The 13,440-nt window shown below is 40.8% G+C and overlaps 2 protein-coding genes across 2 annotated transcripts; both read left to right on the top strand.

Moving 5' to 3' along the window:
• Window positions 1-3,426: 3,426 nt before the first annotated feature.
• Window positions 3,427-7,767, top strand: LOC115737723 (S-formylglutathione hydrolase). The gene is made up of 7 exons (XM_030670019.2): window positions 3,427-3,698; window positions 3,907-4,024; window positions 4,525-4,572; window positions 5,279-5,475; window positions 5,837-5,935; window positions 6,034-6,099; window positions 7,311-7,767. The coding sequence occupies exons 1-7, from the start codon at window positions 3,552-3,554 to the stop codon at window positions 7,488-7,490; spliced, it is 855 nt and encodes a 284-aa protein (XP_030525879.1). The 5' UTR covers window positions 3,427-3,551; the 3' UTR covers window positions 7,491-7,767.
• A 2,991-nt stretch (window positions 7,768-10,758) lies between these two features.
• On the top strand, window positions 10,759-13,342 carry LOC115737634 (calcium-binding protein CBP-like). Its single transcript, XM_030669841.2, has 5 exons — window positions 10,759-11,434; window positions 12,497-12,543; window positions 12,638-12,813; window positions 12,933-12,951; window positions 13,031-13,342. The coding sequence occupies exons 1-5, from the start codon at window positions 10,855-10,857 to the stop codon at window positions 13,133-13,135; spliced, it is 927 nt and encodes a 308-aa protein (XP_030525701.1). The 5' UTR covers window positions 10,759-10,854; the 3' UTR covers window positions 13,136-13,342.
• The last annotated feature ends 98 nt before the right edge of the window (window positions 13,343-13,440 follow it).

Below are 13,440 nucleotides of genomic sequence, written 5' to 3'. Positions count from 1 at the left end.
TATTCAGAAGGTTGTTAAGAAACTCGATCCGTCAATGTCTAACTATCTTCGACATGTGAAATCCATTGTGGATTCTATCGGTGCAATCAATTACTTCGTCTCTAATAAGAACTTTGTGATTAAATCCCTCAATGGGCTCCTCTCGAGTACGATATCTTTGTCATCATGGTCACCAATGCCCCTATGATTGTTTCCTTCGATGATCTGCAACCACGCCTTCTCATCCAAGAAGAATGATTCCTCTAAAAATTGCACGCCTCATCTTTATCCGATATTCATCATGCTTTCATTGGTCATGCCACTGTACCCACTCCACCTTTCCGAAGGTCTTAGTAGGGTGGACGTAATTTTAAGGGCTAATGATCGAATAGATGGACAGTTCTTGTGTGATTAGCTAGGTTTGCAATCCTCCTATTGTTGGTTAAGTTCGTAATTCGCAGTCATTATCGACCCCTATGTTGATCGCTCCTACTCCTCCACCGGTTGGCCCGTGGTGATTTGAGACCCTATATACCCCATTCAAGGAGGCTTTCTCAGATCTAGACCTCCTATTTTTTGTTAAATCCATAACATGGTTGGGCACATCGGTTTGTGAGACTTATAATCCAATGTGATATCTTGACAGCGGAGTGTTGGCACACATGACTAATGACACTTGTACAATCTTAAACCCTAGACCCTTTTACGTTGACAAAAGTCTCGGTTGGCGATAGTTGTCTATCGCCTATTAAGTAAGTCGGTAAAGCCTTTTTACATATTGATTCTTGATCGTTGTTCTTATCTCTTGTTTATAATGTCCCTGGTTCGCAATCTCCTCTCATACACTTAACCTTGCCGTAAAAGTTTCATATTATTCATTTTAATGGTTCATTATTTTATTTGGAGGATCAACAAACAAGGAAAGTTCTCCTCCAAATTGACTTCTCTCGGGGTTTTTATTTGATTTCCAACTTATTAATGTCATGTCACTTGGATCCTATTGTGGCTTCCTCCGCTTCACTCACTCGCTAGCATGCTCGTCTTGGCCATCCTAATAAACAAATTTGGAGTTGTGTTTGCAATTCTATTTATAAGTCATTATGTTGTGAGTCATGTATTGTGGACAAATCTCGTTAATTGTCTTTTAAGTTTGTTTGTCATCGTGCATTTTCTCCTTTAGTTATAATTCATTCTGATGTATGAACTAGTCCAATACTATCTCATTTTGGTTTCAAATATTTTGTATTAGTGATTGATGACTACTTTCGGATTACAAAATCCTCTAGCTCTTAGTCTTATAACTCACGATTCCGGATTAGCCCCTTGCCTTTCTGTTTCCTCCAATCAGTCCATTCTTCCTTCAACCTCCTCTGTCCCTATCTTCTATTTGGCTCGACCTCCTAACCCTCCCTCTCCTCCTCTCGGCCCACCCTACCTTTTATCATTCCTTCTTCCCCTTCGCCGTCCTCCCTCCTGCCCTACTCATTGTGGCCCAACCTAACTCCACTTTCGTTTCTTCTCTTCCAATTCATACTATGCAAATTCATGCCAAATCTAAAATTCACTCTTTTCACAATGAGACATCGGCTTGCTATTCTAAGGCCGCTCTTGACCCACATTGAAAAGTGGCAATGGTGGATGAAATTTTTGCCTTGGTCACACTAATCACATGTGGGATCTTGTAGCAATTTAATTGGTTATAGATTGGTTTTTACAGTCAAGGAAAAATCCAACGAAACTATCCAATGCTTCAAAGCTCGATTAGTTGCACGAGAATTTAAGCGGGATGCCGGATTATACTATGACGAGATCTTAACCTCTTCATGAAATCCTCTACAATTCGAGTTGTTCTCTCTATTGCGATTTCTTCAAGATGGGCCATACATCAACTTGAGGTTAATAATACCTCTTGGACGGCATCCTCCTTGAAAAATTTTACATGCACCAGCCCCTTGGTTTCTCTCATCTTAATTCCTAAATCATGTGTGACATCTATGAAAAGCTAGTTATGGTTTAAAATAGGCTCCACACGCATGGTTTCATTGCTTCAGCCGCTTTTTCTTATGTTTTAATTTCCGGGAGAGTAAGGCTAATTCTTCGTTATTCATCTATGCTTTTTCTTGGGGCCGTCTATCTCCATGTTGATGATATCGTTATCATTGGTGATATTAAAAAAAATATTACTTTTTTTTTATTTACTCGACTCTCATGGGAATTTACTATAAAGGATCTTGAACCTCTTCACTATTTCCTTACACTGAGGCTCATCACTACTCTGATGCTGCACATTTATCTCAAAACAAGTATGTCGATGGCCTTATCCGCAGATTTGACCTCGTTAAAGTTAAACCTTGTGTTTGCTTCCTTAGTCTTGAAGACTTATTGGTAAGCTTCTTGCTTCTTCAAGATGGAATCGATAGATGGTTGGTACACTAAAACACGCGTCCCCGACCGGACTTGATATTAATTTTGCTGTGAACTTGGTTAGTCAATTCAAGTATTAACCTAGAATACTTTAGCTATAGGCTATTAAATGTACGTGTGTGTGTCTATATATATATATATATATATATATATATCAGAATTTAGTTGTCGTATCTTCTCACAAATTGCTCATTGAGCATTGTTCTTTTACTTCATTGACTGCTTATAAAGATGTAGATTGCATTAACTTAGATTACCTCGGTTTTAGGCTATCAAACGTATATATCGAAATTTAGCTATCTCATCTACTCACAAATTGCTCATTGAGCAGTGTTCTTCCACTTCATTGACTGCCTATATGAATGCAAACGAACTTGGTGCTCCAATACTTGACAGTCCGACTTGGTTTTTTTGTGTTTTTCTAGGCACTAATTGTGTCTCATGGAGTGTCAAGAAGCAGCCCACTGTAGCCCGCTCTAGTACAAAGGTTGAGTATTGTGATGCCGCTCAATGTGTTGCTAAGACTACGTGCATTCGTCATTTACTTCTTAAGCTCGCGGTCCCCTTTTTGATTATCTCACCGCTTATTGTGACATATCTATCGCTTATCTTGCTCCCAACTGTGTCTTCCTTGCTTGCTCCAAACACATTGAGTTGCATTTTCAATTTGTTCATGAGTTGCTTCTGGCGATTTACATGTCCGTTGTGTGCCTAAATGGATTGGCCGATGGATTAGCCGACAGACATCTTTACCAAGGGATTAGTCTGCGACACATGTTTATTGAAATACAATCTCTCAATTGTTGCAGCTATTCTAAGATTGAGGGGAATATTAATATGTAATTCCAATATATCATAGGGTCTTTCTGTAATTATAAATTTATGTGTACCGTGACTTATAATTAATATGTACCATGACCCTAATTAGTAAGTAATCACTCGTAGTCGTAGAAGTAATATAATATAACCCTAAGGTTAAGCCGCCATAAACACTCTCCCTCTTCTCTATCAGCCTCTGATCTGCTTCTCTTTCCATCTCTTTCGTTACTCTGTCTGACTCCAAAATTCATCATTTCCTTTGGCTCACACCGACACCGATACTCGTGCTCAGTGAGGGAGATCGAGAGGGAGAGGCGACGAAGAAGAAGATGGAGACGAAGCCGAGCGAGATAAGCAGCTCGAAGATGTTTGGGGGTTACAACAGGAGATACAAGCACTTCAGCCCAACCCTCGGTTGCTCCATGAACTTCCACATCTACTTCCCTCCTCCTCCTTCCCCTTCCCACAAATTCCCTGTACGTCCTCAATCTTCGCCTTCGTTGCTCGTCGAAATCCTTTCTCAGTTCCTCTCTCGGGGGTTTTCAAGGGTTCATTTCGTTGTCTGCGATCGTGCCGTCAGCTTTCAGCTTTCGACGATTTCTATGAGTGTGTGTGTGTGTGGGGTGGTGTGGATTGACGTCGCTTGATTGTGTTGCTCAATTGCTTGGCCGTGCGAATGAGCAGGTGCTGTACTGGTTGTCTGGGCTTACGTGCACGGACGAGAATTTCATTGCGAAATCCGGAGCTCAGCGTGCTGCTTCGAATGAGGGCATTGCCCTGATTGTGCCTGATACGTCTCCAAGTCGGTGACCTTTATTTACTATTCTACGTGCCTGTCACATGTTTTCGGGTTAGCCTGGTTAATCATTTCAATTGTCGGTGCATCCATTCGCGTTTCTGGTTCTAGCCTGTTGCAGAAATAAAAATTTCTATTAGGGGATTCGGAGATCGGTAGTGGAATTGTAATGGGTCAGTCTTACTTGGTATTTTCAATTTCGGGTGCTTAAAGGATGGATTTCTGTAGTGCTACTTTTGACATAATGCTGCGGTTGGAGTCCAAATCCATCAGTCGGAGAAACTTGAACTTTCCATCTTCTGAATCCATTGTTGTTTAACTCTCTTATCTTATTAGCTTTGCTGATAATTGCATGCTATATATTGCTTTATAAACTTTACGTATCTGATTTGGACCAAAAAAAACTTTACGTATCTGATAAAGTTGAGAATATTTTACTAATTAGTGATAAAAACTGCTGCTTTCTCCCTTAATATTGAAGCTATGTTTGTTCTCTGTATATGCAGGAGGCCTGAATGTGGAAGGAGAAGCAGACAGCTGGGATTTTGGTGTAGGTATGTTGCATTAGTTTCTCTGCTGGCTTTTGCAAAGTGCGTTCATTTTCAATGCTATTCTTACAGAGTATTCTACCTCCATAAATACGCTCTTAGAGTACCCCGACACTAGCTGATGTTTATTTAGAGATATACTATTATATTTATCATTACTATCAGCAGGTCCAAGTTGCTAAGAAGTATAATCCTCATGTCGCTCAAACTGAGAATTTAATGTAATAATTTATTCACTAATACACAGTCATGCTGAGATGGGAGGCCGTATGGCAGTGTAATAATGATACAGATTCTGCAATTCCTATCAAACTATTAGGTATCATTGTAAGATAATTATGACAACCTACCATTCTAATTTTGAAGGGTATCTCTTTTGACGTCATAGCTTTATAGACTTTTTTCATCATACTGGAAAAGAGGAGCGTGCCATTCTTCTACTATCTTCTTTTTTGAATTTTGGTTTTTGGTGACCTCGTACTCACTTTGCTGATAGAATAACCTTGGGTGCGATGCAAATACCGTCTTCCTCCTAGAGATTGGTGATCTGTGATGTTCTCATGGGTTCTCACAAAGCTAAATGAACTATAGTGCGACGAATGCTACAATGTTATTATGATTGAAATAAGAGCAACAAGAAGTTTGAATTCTGACATAAATTCTTTTTTCCAATATGGGATTTTTCTTGAGGTTGTTTCCTTTATTTAACCAGGTGCTGGGTTTTATCTTAATGCTACCCAAGAAAAGTGGAAGAACTGGCGTATGTACGATTACATTGTCAAGGAACTGCCCAAACTTCTAGCCGAGAATTTCCCACAGCTTGATACAGCGAAGGCATCTATATTTGGTCATTCGATGGGAGGACATGGTGCTCTTACCATCTACCTAAAAAATCTTGACAAATATAAGGTAAATAATATATGCCTAGCTGCTAAACTAATTTCATAGCCCGGAGGTTTGCTACCTTTGTTCAACTTCAGTCCCACCAGTCCAATAAGTGCAAATGCTTGACACTTTCAAATGATTTTCTCTGCAATTAGATGTCTACAGACTATTTGCCTAGGCTCTATGGTCCATTTATGGCGAATGGAGATCCTCATCTTACTCTAGTGGTCCATTTCTTAGTTCACTGTGCAGTTTCCTAAAGTTTATGATGTTGTTAGTTTGAACTTGTCTATATTCTGGATTTGAGGATTAACTAGAATATTTCGCTTTAGTATCCACTGATGCAGACTCACTCTCAGTGTTTTCTGACACGCTTATTATGCAGTCGGTCTCTGCCTTTGCTCCAATTGTGAATCCTATAAACTGTGCATGGGGCCAGAAGGCTTTTACCAACTATTTAGGTGAAAGTAAAGCTGACTGGGAGGTACAGATATTTGAGTGTTTTGAGCATTAAACTAGTTAATGTTATGACGCTGAAAGCTTCTAGTGTTCTCTTTTCATGGTTAACAAATAAAATTGCAGGAATATGATGCCACTTGCCTAGTTGCAAAGTTCCATGATGTGTCTACTACTATTCTGATTGATCAAGTAAGTTTGTCCTGGGCCTGTATCTATAGACAAATATATGGATGTGATAGTAAAACAAGTCCAGCAACCTGCATGCTGTACTCTTTTGTGTGACTTCAGTGTCAGCGTTTTCTTTTCTGCCGGATCTGTACATAAAGCTGCTTAGTTTTTTTTTTTTTTTCCTCCTTTCCAGGAAGTACTTGATTAGTCATTATCAGTGCTTCCAACACCTGTTAATGCACACAATATGTTGTCTGCTTCATCCAAATCAGCTTGCAACTCATATCTTACTTGGCTCATAGTTTAGTGAGTTCTGAGGTGGGGGTTCCTTATCAAGAACTGATTCAAGAGTCTGGTCTTGTTGAGTTTTTTGCCCGGGAAATAGTTGTCCCAGGTATTGGTTAGATCACAGGTGGATCAACAAAGCAGGTTGGTCTAATCTTGGTCAAGCCAGTCCGGTTCGAAACTGTCGCTTATGAGAAACACATTTTATACTTCACCATTGCAGCCAAGAGGCACATGCCTTTGCATTGTGCCTGCACATAATTGCAACCAAGTCGAGATGGTATGAGTCGCAGACCAATAAACCCAGTAAGAGAAACCCATGTTGGACTTCACTATTGCAGCTGAAGAGCATGCACTTGGCTTTGCTCTGTAATTAACCCTACCAAGTAGGGGCCAATGGAAGACAAATTTAGTGTCATTAAGCTATTAATGGATGAAATCTTTTACAAATTGCTATCTATCCTCCAACTTTCTCCTATTCTGCCATTTTCATCTCAAAACTACAGCTTTCTTCGGCATTAGGTTGTTTAAGCTGATGGTTGCAGACTAGTAGGGGTTTATAAGACGAAGTACAAAGAAGTCAAAACTCTTGGGGAGGCAAGGCTCTGTGTCTCTCTCTGGTGTCTCTGGCCTGGATGAAAAGTAAGACTATGGTTAGTTGTAAAGAATCGTTGGTGTTCCCTTCTCACAGGTTGCTTACCAATGAGCTGAGTGCAATTTTGATACTATAAAGTTGCTAAATCAATCAATCAACAAATGCAACTAAGGCCCTGCAGTTGAAAAAGTTAGATTGCCTGGATTGCTGCGCAACCCTTGACTGGCTTACATGCAGCCCGGTTTGAACTTTTAAATGCATTTGTTCTATTTGCTTGTGGGCAGAATCTTGAATTTGTTTGAATTATAGACCATGTATTGGCCATTAATCATGGGGTAATTCCTTTCTGCAGGGGGAAGATGACAAATTTCTGCACGATGAACTGTTGCCCAACAAGTTCCCGGAAGCTTGCAAGAAACATGGAGTCCCTGTTCTTTTGCGGTTCCAGCCGGGTTATGATCATTCCTACTTCTTTATTGCCACCTTTATTGACGATCACATCCTCCATCATGCCAAAGCCCTCAACCTGTAGTTTTCAGGCCTAGCGGCCTACAGGAATACATAATTATCTCCATCTCATGCTGGAACCGGGGTACTCATCTTGTTGAAGTGGCTTTTTGCTCCATACCCTGTTTTATGAAGTTGCAAGTGATGCCTGTCATATGATGTTGGTATAAGAGTTAGGTGGCTTGCTGAAACAGAAGTACTCTAGTTTCCATTGTGAATATGCTTGTCGTAATTTCGGAGAGCAGCTGATTCCATTTGAAGTTTGATGAGAACGCTCCAACAATAAATGTTCTGAACGAAACGAGATTTTTTTTTTTTGGTCGAACGAAACAAGATTTCATGTTCCTTTCTTTTACCCTTTGGATGATTTCTACTCCCTTCTCAGTTAAATCTCCTGAACGAAACGAAAAATGATTCTGGAACAATCAAAACGATGTCTTCAGTAGCAATGAACTTTGACAATGTTTTTTTATATTGAAACTGTGATGGAGCTGTGTTATTCCATGTCTAATATGGTTCAAGAATGCATGAGAAATCATGTGACAATAGAACCGAAAAAGGGGACGCGTGTTCATGGAGTTCAAAGGTTTATTAGGTAGCTTTGTCAAAGTGTTGGGACTTAGGCTCCGTTTGTTCCATAAAAAATTATTGTCGAAAATTTGTTCAACAGAAAACTACTATCGGAGAATTGTTTTTCAACTTTCTGGTGTTTGAATGACATAAAATTTACGAATTTATGGAAAATATTTTCTTCATGTACTGAAAATAAGTTTAGATTGGAAAAGACAATTTCCTTTTCAAGTAAGAAAGAAAGCCTTGAGCCATCAAGCAAATAGAAGCTAACCATTTTTTCTGGAAATGATTTGTCTGGACAATATTTTTCTTACATGAAGTTTTCAGTGAAATAAAAGCACTCATAAATGTATGTTGGCGCATAATCTGCATCCATTATTTGATGCATCTGATAACTCCTAATTGGTCACCTTATTGGTCAAATTAGGTCATAGCGAACTTTAACTACATAGATAAGCGAGATCACAAAATGGGACAGTAAAATAAAAGGTAGCAGGAGATCATCGCGCAATCTAGGTGAGACAATATAGTGCCAAGTTCGAGCTCGACCCGACTCTTATACCACTCGATACTATAAGCCTGGCTCGAGTTTGAGTTGACTATTACATTTTCTGCCCGAACTCGACTCTGCTCAACTCGATTTCAACAAAATTTACCAAGGAACTTGAGTTCGAATTCTATTTAAAAAAGCTCGAATTACATGGACATATTATGTAAGTTTAAGGAAATTGTCTACTTTTAACAATGGCTAGTACCATTAAAAATTGGAAATTTGTACACCCCTGCCATATTACCCTCAAACTAATTTGTCGTGTCATAGGAAATCTTAAAATGGTTTGGCTAAATTAGCAAAAATTCCCAATCTCAATTCATTTTCCTTTGACTTGGTTTCGAAAATAACCTTGTTACCCATTTATGTTCACGCCAAATTCATGTCGCATGCCGGTCATTCGAGTTGTGTGGCACGTGTTTCCACATTTGCAATTAAAGATGATATTGGATTGAAGTTCATGGAGGCTAAATTTGTCACGGATGTATCTATTTGAAAATTTTTGTGACATATAAATTGTTTTGGGTAAAACCGATAAATAGATGTACTGGTTTGAAATTTTTTGTAATATAAAAATTGATTTGAAGTAAATGTGGCATGATGGTACCAGTTGGGGTGATATTAACCATTTTAAGTGATATGTAGTTCAATTTTATCCTGAAAAATAAAATAAAATAAAAAGCTCTACAAGGTTCCCGAGCCATGCCGAATTGGCAAACATGAGCTCGAACTCAGACTCGAAAGCAAACGAGCCAGTTTCACCTATTCATCAAGTCAAGCCCCGATGGATTTCACCACTGATCATTGATTATTGTGAGGAATTGGTGGTGGCGGAACGGCGGAGGGATGACGAGGACGGCCGTGGAGAAAGCGGCTCCAAGGCGGCAACGTTTTAGTACGGCGGAAAGTGGTAAGAGTCCGAAACATTGATAGATACAGTGGTGACGTCGTTTATCATGGGATTATAGTGCTTTACAAACACGTGTTAGTGATGGTGAGGTAAGAATGCAATACGCGCTCACTTTTTAATTTTCTGTTTTTTCAAAACTATTATTAATCTAAAAAATTCAAGGAAAAATTCAAATAAACGCCTAAAATATATGATATTTCAAATAAAGGACTCAAGTACCTTCTTTGTTTCAAATAAGGGCCGATATTTTACTCATTTATATTTTCTAAATACTTTTCTTTTCTTTTCTTTTTTGTTTTTCCTTTCTTTTTTCTTTTAGGGAAGGGAAGGCAATGGCCAGCGTTGCCTGGGCAGGGTGAGCCTCAATGGCCGCTTGGGCTGAGGCTCGGACTAGGACTTGGACTTGGACTTGGGCTCGAGCTCGGAGTAGTTGATCGGTGAGAGAGATACCGATGTTGTAGGTCGCAGGGAGATAATCGCAGGCCGATGGATACGGCATTGACGAGTAATGAAGGGAGGGGAAAGACGAGAGAAATAATGAGAAGAGGATGATGACGGTGAAGAAAGGAAAAAATAAACCAAAAAATAGGAAAAATATTCATAAAGTACAAATCACCAAAATACTTTTGTCAGCCCTTTCTTTGAAACAAAGAGGGTACTTCAAGTTTTTATTTGAAACAAGGTCTACTTCGGATCTTTATGTGAGAAAATAAAGTCACATTATGCCTTTATTTAGAATTTTCCCAAAATCCAAGCATTCACTTTTATTTATTTAGCTCATTCCATTTGCTCAATAATAACTACCATTTTCTATTTTTAAGGTAAATAAAACAAACAAGGGCAAATCCCAATTTTTCATTTTTTTTTTCTCTCCTCACACTTTCATTCGACTTTACAGCTTGCGTTCAGCCCTAATTTTTTTGCCTTGAGCAAAAATATTTATATATCAATTGTTGTCGATGATGAAAATAACTTTCGTTGACAGATTGTTAACAATCATGTTTTAAAAAAATTATTTTTAAATTATTTTTAATTTTAATTTTTCACTAAATAAATAGAGGCCTGGTATATACGACGCTTATTTGCAACTATAGAAAAATGAATTTTCACGTGTCGGTCCCGCCACGACTTTGAATTTATTCGAGGGGCAAGGCCCATTGAATTTGAACTCCCGGGCGAATGGCAATCTCGTAATTATGTCCTCTTCCGACCCCAAATTAACAAACGCGGTCTTGCATGTCTATTTTATCCGCGTCATACCTCAGCCAAAGCGAACCCAAAAAACGTCGTCTCTTCCGCCAGAAAGGAAAAAAAAAAAGGAAAAAGAAAAAATCTCTCGCTCCACCACTCCTGAAAATGTCAGGCTACCCCCACGCGCCGCCCAACTACGGATACGGCCAGCCTCCGGGCCAGCCCTACACCACCTCCTCTTCCTCCTACGGCGTTCCTCCCCCGTCTAATTCACCGTACGCGCCGTACGCGGCTCCCTCCGCGCCCTACGCGCCGCCACCTCAAGGCGGGAAGCCGCCAAAGGACAAGCCGCAGGCCTACGGAGCTCCTCCGCCGTCGGCTCCTGGAGGATATCCGGCGCCATCGGCTCCTGGAGGGTACCCGGCTCCTGGCGGGTACCCTCCTCCGTCGGCTCAAGGCGGCTACGGGGCTCCGTCGGCTCATGGCGGGTATGGGGCTCCGGGCGGATATCCTCCGCCGGCGCAGGCGTACGGGAGCCCGTTCGCGGCGCTGCTGCCGTCGCAGTTTCCTCCGGGGACGGATCCGAACGTGGTGGCGTGCTTCCAGATGGCGGACCAGGACGGAAGCGGCCTCATCGACGACAAGGAGCTGCAGAGGGCTCTGTCCTCGTACGACCAGAGCTTCAGCTTGAGGACGGTGCATCTTATCATGTTCCTCTTCACGAACACCAACACGAGGAAGATCGGTGAGTACTCTTAGCTTCTAATTCTAGCGATCGCTTCCACCGCCGCCGTCAGGGATCCTGCAGCGGTTAGCCTAGAAACATCGATGTCGATGTCGACTTTTTGGGCGCGTGGAGTAATAAACTCGGCTTAACTGCAGAGTGCGAGGCGTAATTTCTTAAGCACGAACCGTCGCATGTGCTAGAGCGTTACTGATTTTCGTCCGTGTCAAACGGTTGACGCGTGGCTTTTACATAGAAATTGATCGCTCGGTTTGGCGAAATTATCGTGCATGCTCTTCCGAAGTCGATTAAGATTGTGTAAAGATCTGTGATGGCCGAGTCTCTCATGTTGGTTTAGAATTGTAGTGACGAGTATCTTGAACTCGAAACCTAGTTCTGGCATAGGAATTATTCGAAGCTTGTGCTATGAACTTTCCCGTTAATCCGCGATGTTGAGATGCTGCGAACAGATCGCGCGCGTTAGTTTGCGTACTATCCCTTCTGGGAGAGAGAAAGAGGGTGAAGGTTGGAATGATGCTAAGATTGAGCTAAGCTCTCCTGATCTGAGTGGGATTAGGCGATAATTGGGGAAGGCCCGTATTTCATTTCTGGCAAAATGGGTTAGGTGGAAGAGGTTCAGATCTGGACGATGAAGATGACTCTGGCTTATCTATTTCTTCGTCTTTTGCCCAATTCTTCATCACATCCCATTTATCAGTCAAAAAAGTGTGTGGTGGGGGCTATTTGCAATAGATTTTCTTTGATGTTTCTTTGGTCATGATGACACCCTTTTGCCAATTTTTTCTCGTTCTTAAGAGGAAGCCCAACCCATTGCAAGGATGGGTGCATGCTTTGACTTTTCATTTCGTCTCACTGCATTGCTGTTACACTTGGGCTATTCTGGGTAGGTCGCACGTGCAGGCCGGGCCATTCATTGCCTAGTTTATATGTAATTTGTTGGTCGACTCATGCGAGAATCATTCCCCATAAGAATTATAGAAAAAGATGCAACCTTGGAGCATTGGCTGTGTTTTTCTCCCCCCTTAGAATTGAGATTTTTTGTGTGAACCATCCCTCGTGCAGGACCTAAGGAATTTGTTCAGGTGTTTTACAGTCTTCAGAGCTGGAGGGTAAGTGGAAACTGGAACCTTATGTTTTCCCTGGAGATTTCTTTCTACAACCACATGTTGATTGGTGATTCGTACTTTCTGGAAATTGCTTCAGGCGATATTCGAGAGGTTTGACCGGGACAGGAGTGGCAAGATTGATGCCAATGAGTTGAGGGAAGCACTGCTCAGTTTAGGCTTTTCTGTGTCGCCGGTGGTTCTGGATTTGCTCGTGTCTAAGTTTGACAAAACTGGCGGGAAGAACAAAGCCATCGAATATGATAACTTCATCGAGTATGTTTTCCCGTACTGTCTTCAATTTCTAAAAAGATTCAGTCATTGAAAGTTTTTCATGCTTTCTAATGATCATGATGGTCTCTAATCACATTACCTCTCGTGCTTATTTCTTGCAGATGCTGTCTTACCGTCAAGGTGAGATCTTGTAATCCATCTTATATTTTTGTACTCAGTGAGCCGAAATTTATACCTGAATCTGTATTTCGTATTGCAGGGACTGACTGAGAAATTCAAGGAGAAAGATACCACGTACTCTGGCTCCGCAACCTTCACTTATGAGGCCTTTATGTTGGCAGTTCTTCCTTTCCTCGTCGCCTAGTGGAAGTTGACTTCAGATGTCAAGCTCGGTTAGATCGCATGCTTCTTTTCTTTTCTTTTTTTCTGACAGCTCAGCTTGTTGTTTTCATCCTTGCCTAGTCTCTGTATTTACTTATCAGAATGATTTAGTATGTAATACGTTTGAGTTGTGTCGAATAAGTGGTGATTTTTGCTTCAATGAAATGAAATGACTTGTTTGGACTGTAAATAGTTGAACTTGTGAGGTGGTAAAAGGCACTTTGGAAGCTGAGAAAACAATAATAAGAGCTCTAGAACTGCATGGATGAACTATCTGGCCAGTGCTTG

Source organism: Rhodamnia argentea, chromosome 7, assembly GCF_020921035.1.
Source record: "Rhodamnia argentea isolate NSW1041297 chromosome 7, ASM2092103v1, whole genome shotgun sequence".
NCBI lineage: Eukaryota > Viridiplantae > Streptophyta > Magnoliopsida > Myrtales > Myrtaceae > Rhodamnia > Rhodamnia argentea.
The sequence above is the reverse complement of the archived record's forward strand: the minus strand, read 5'-3'. Positions and strand labels throughout refer to the sequence as shown.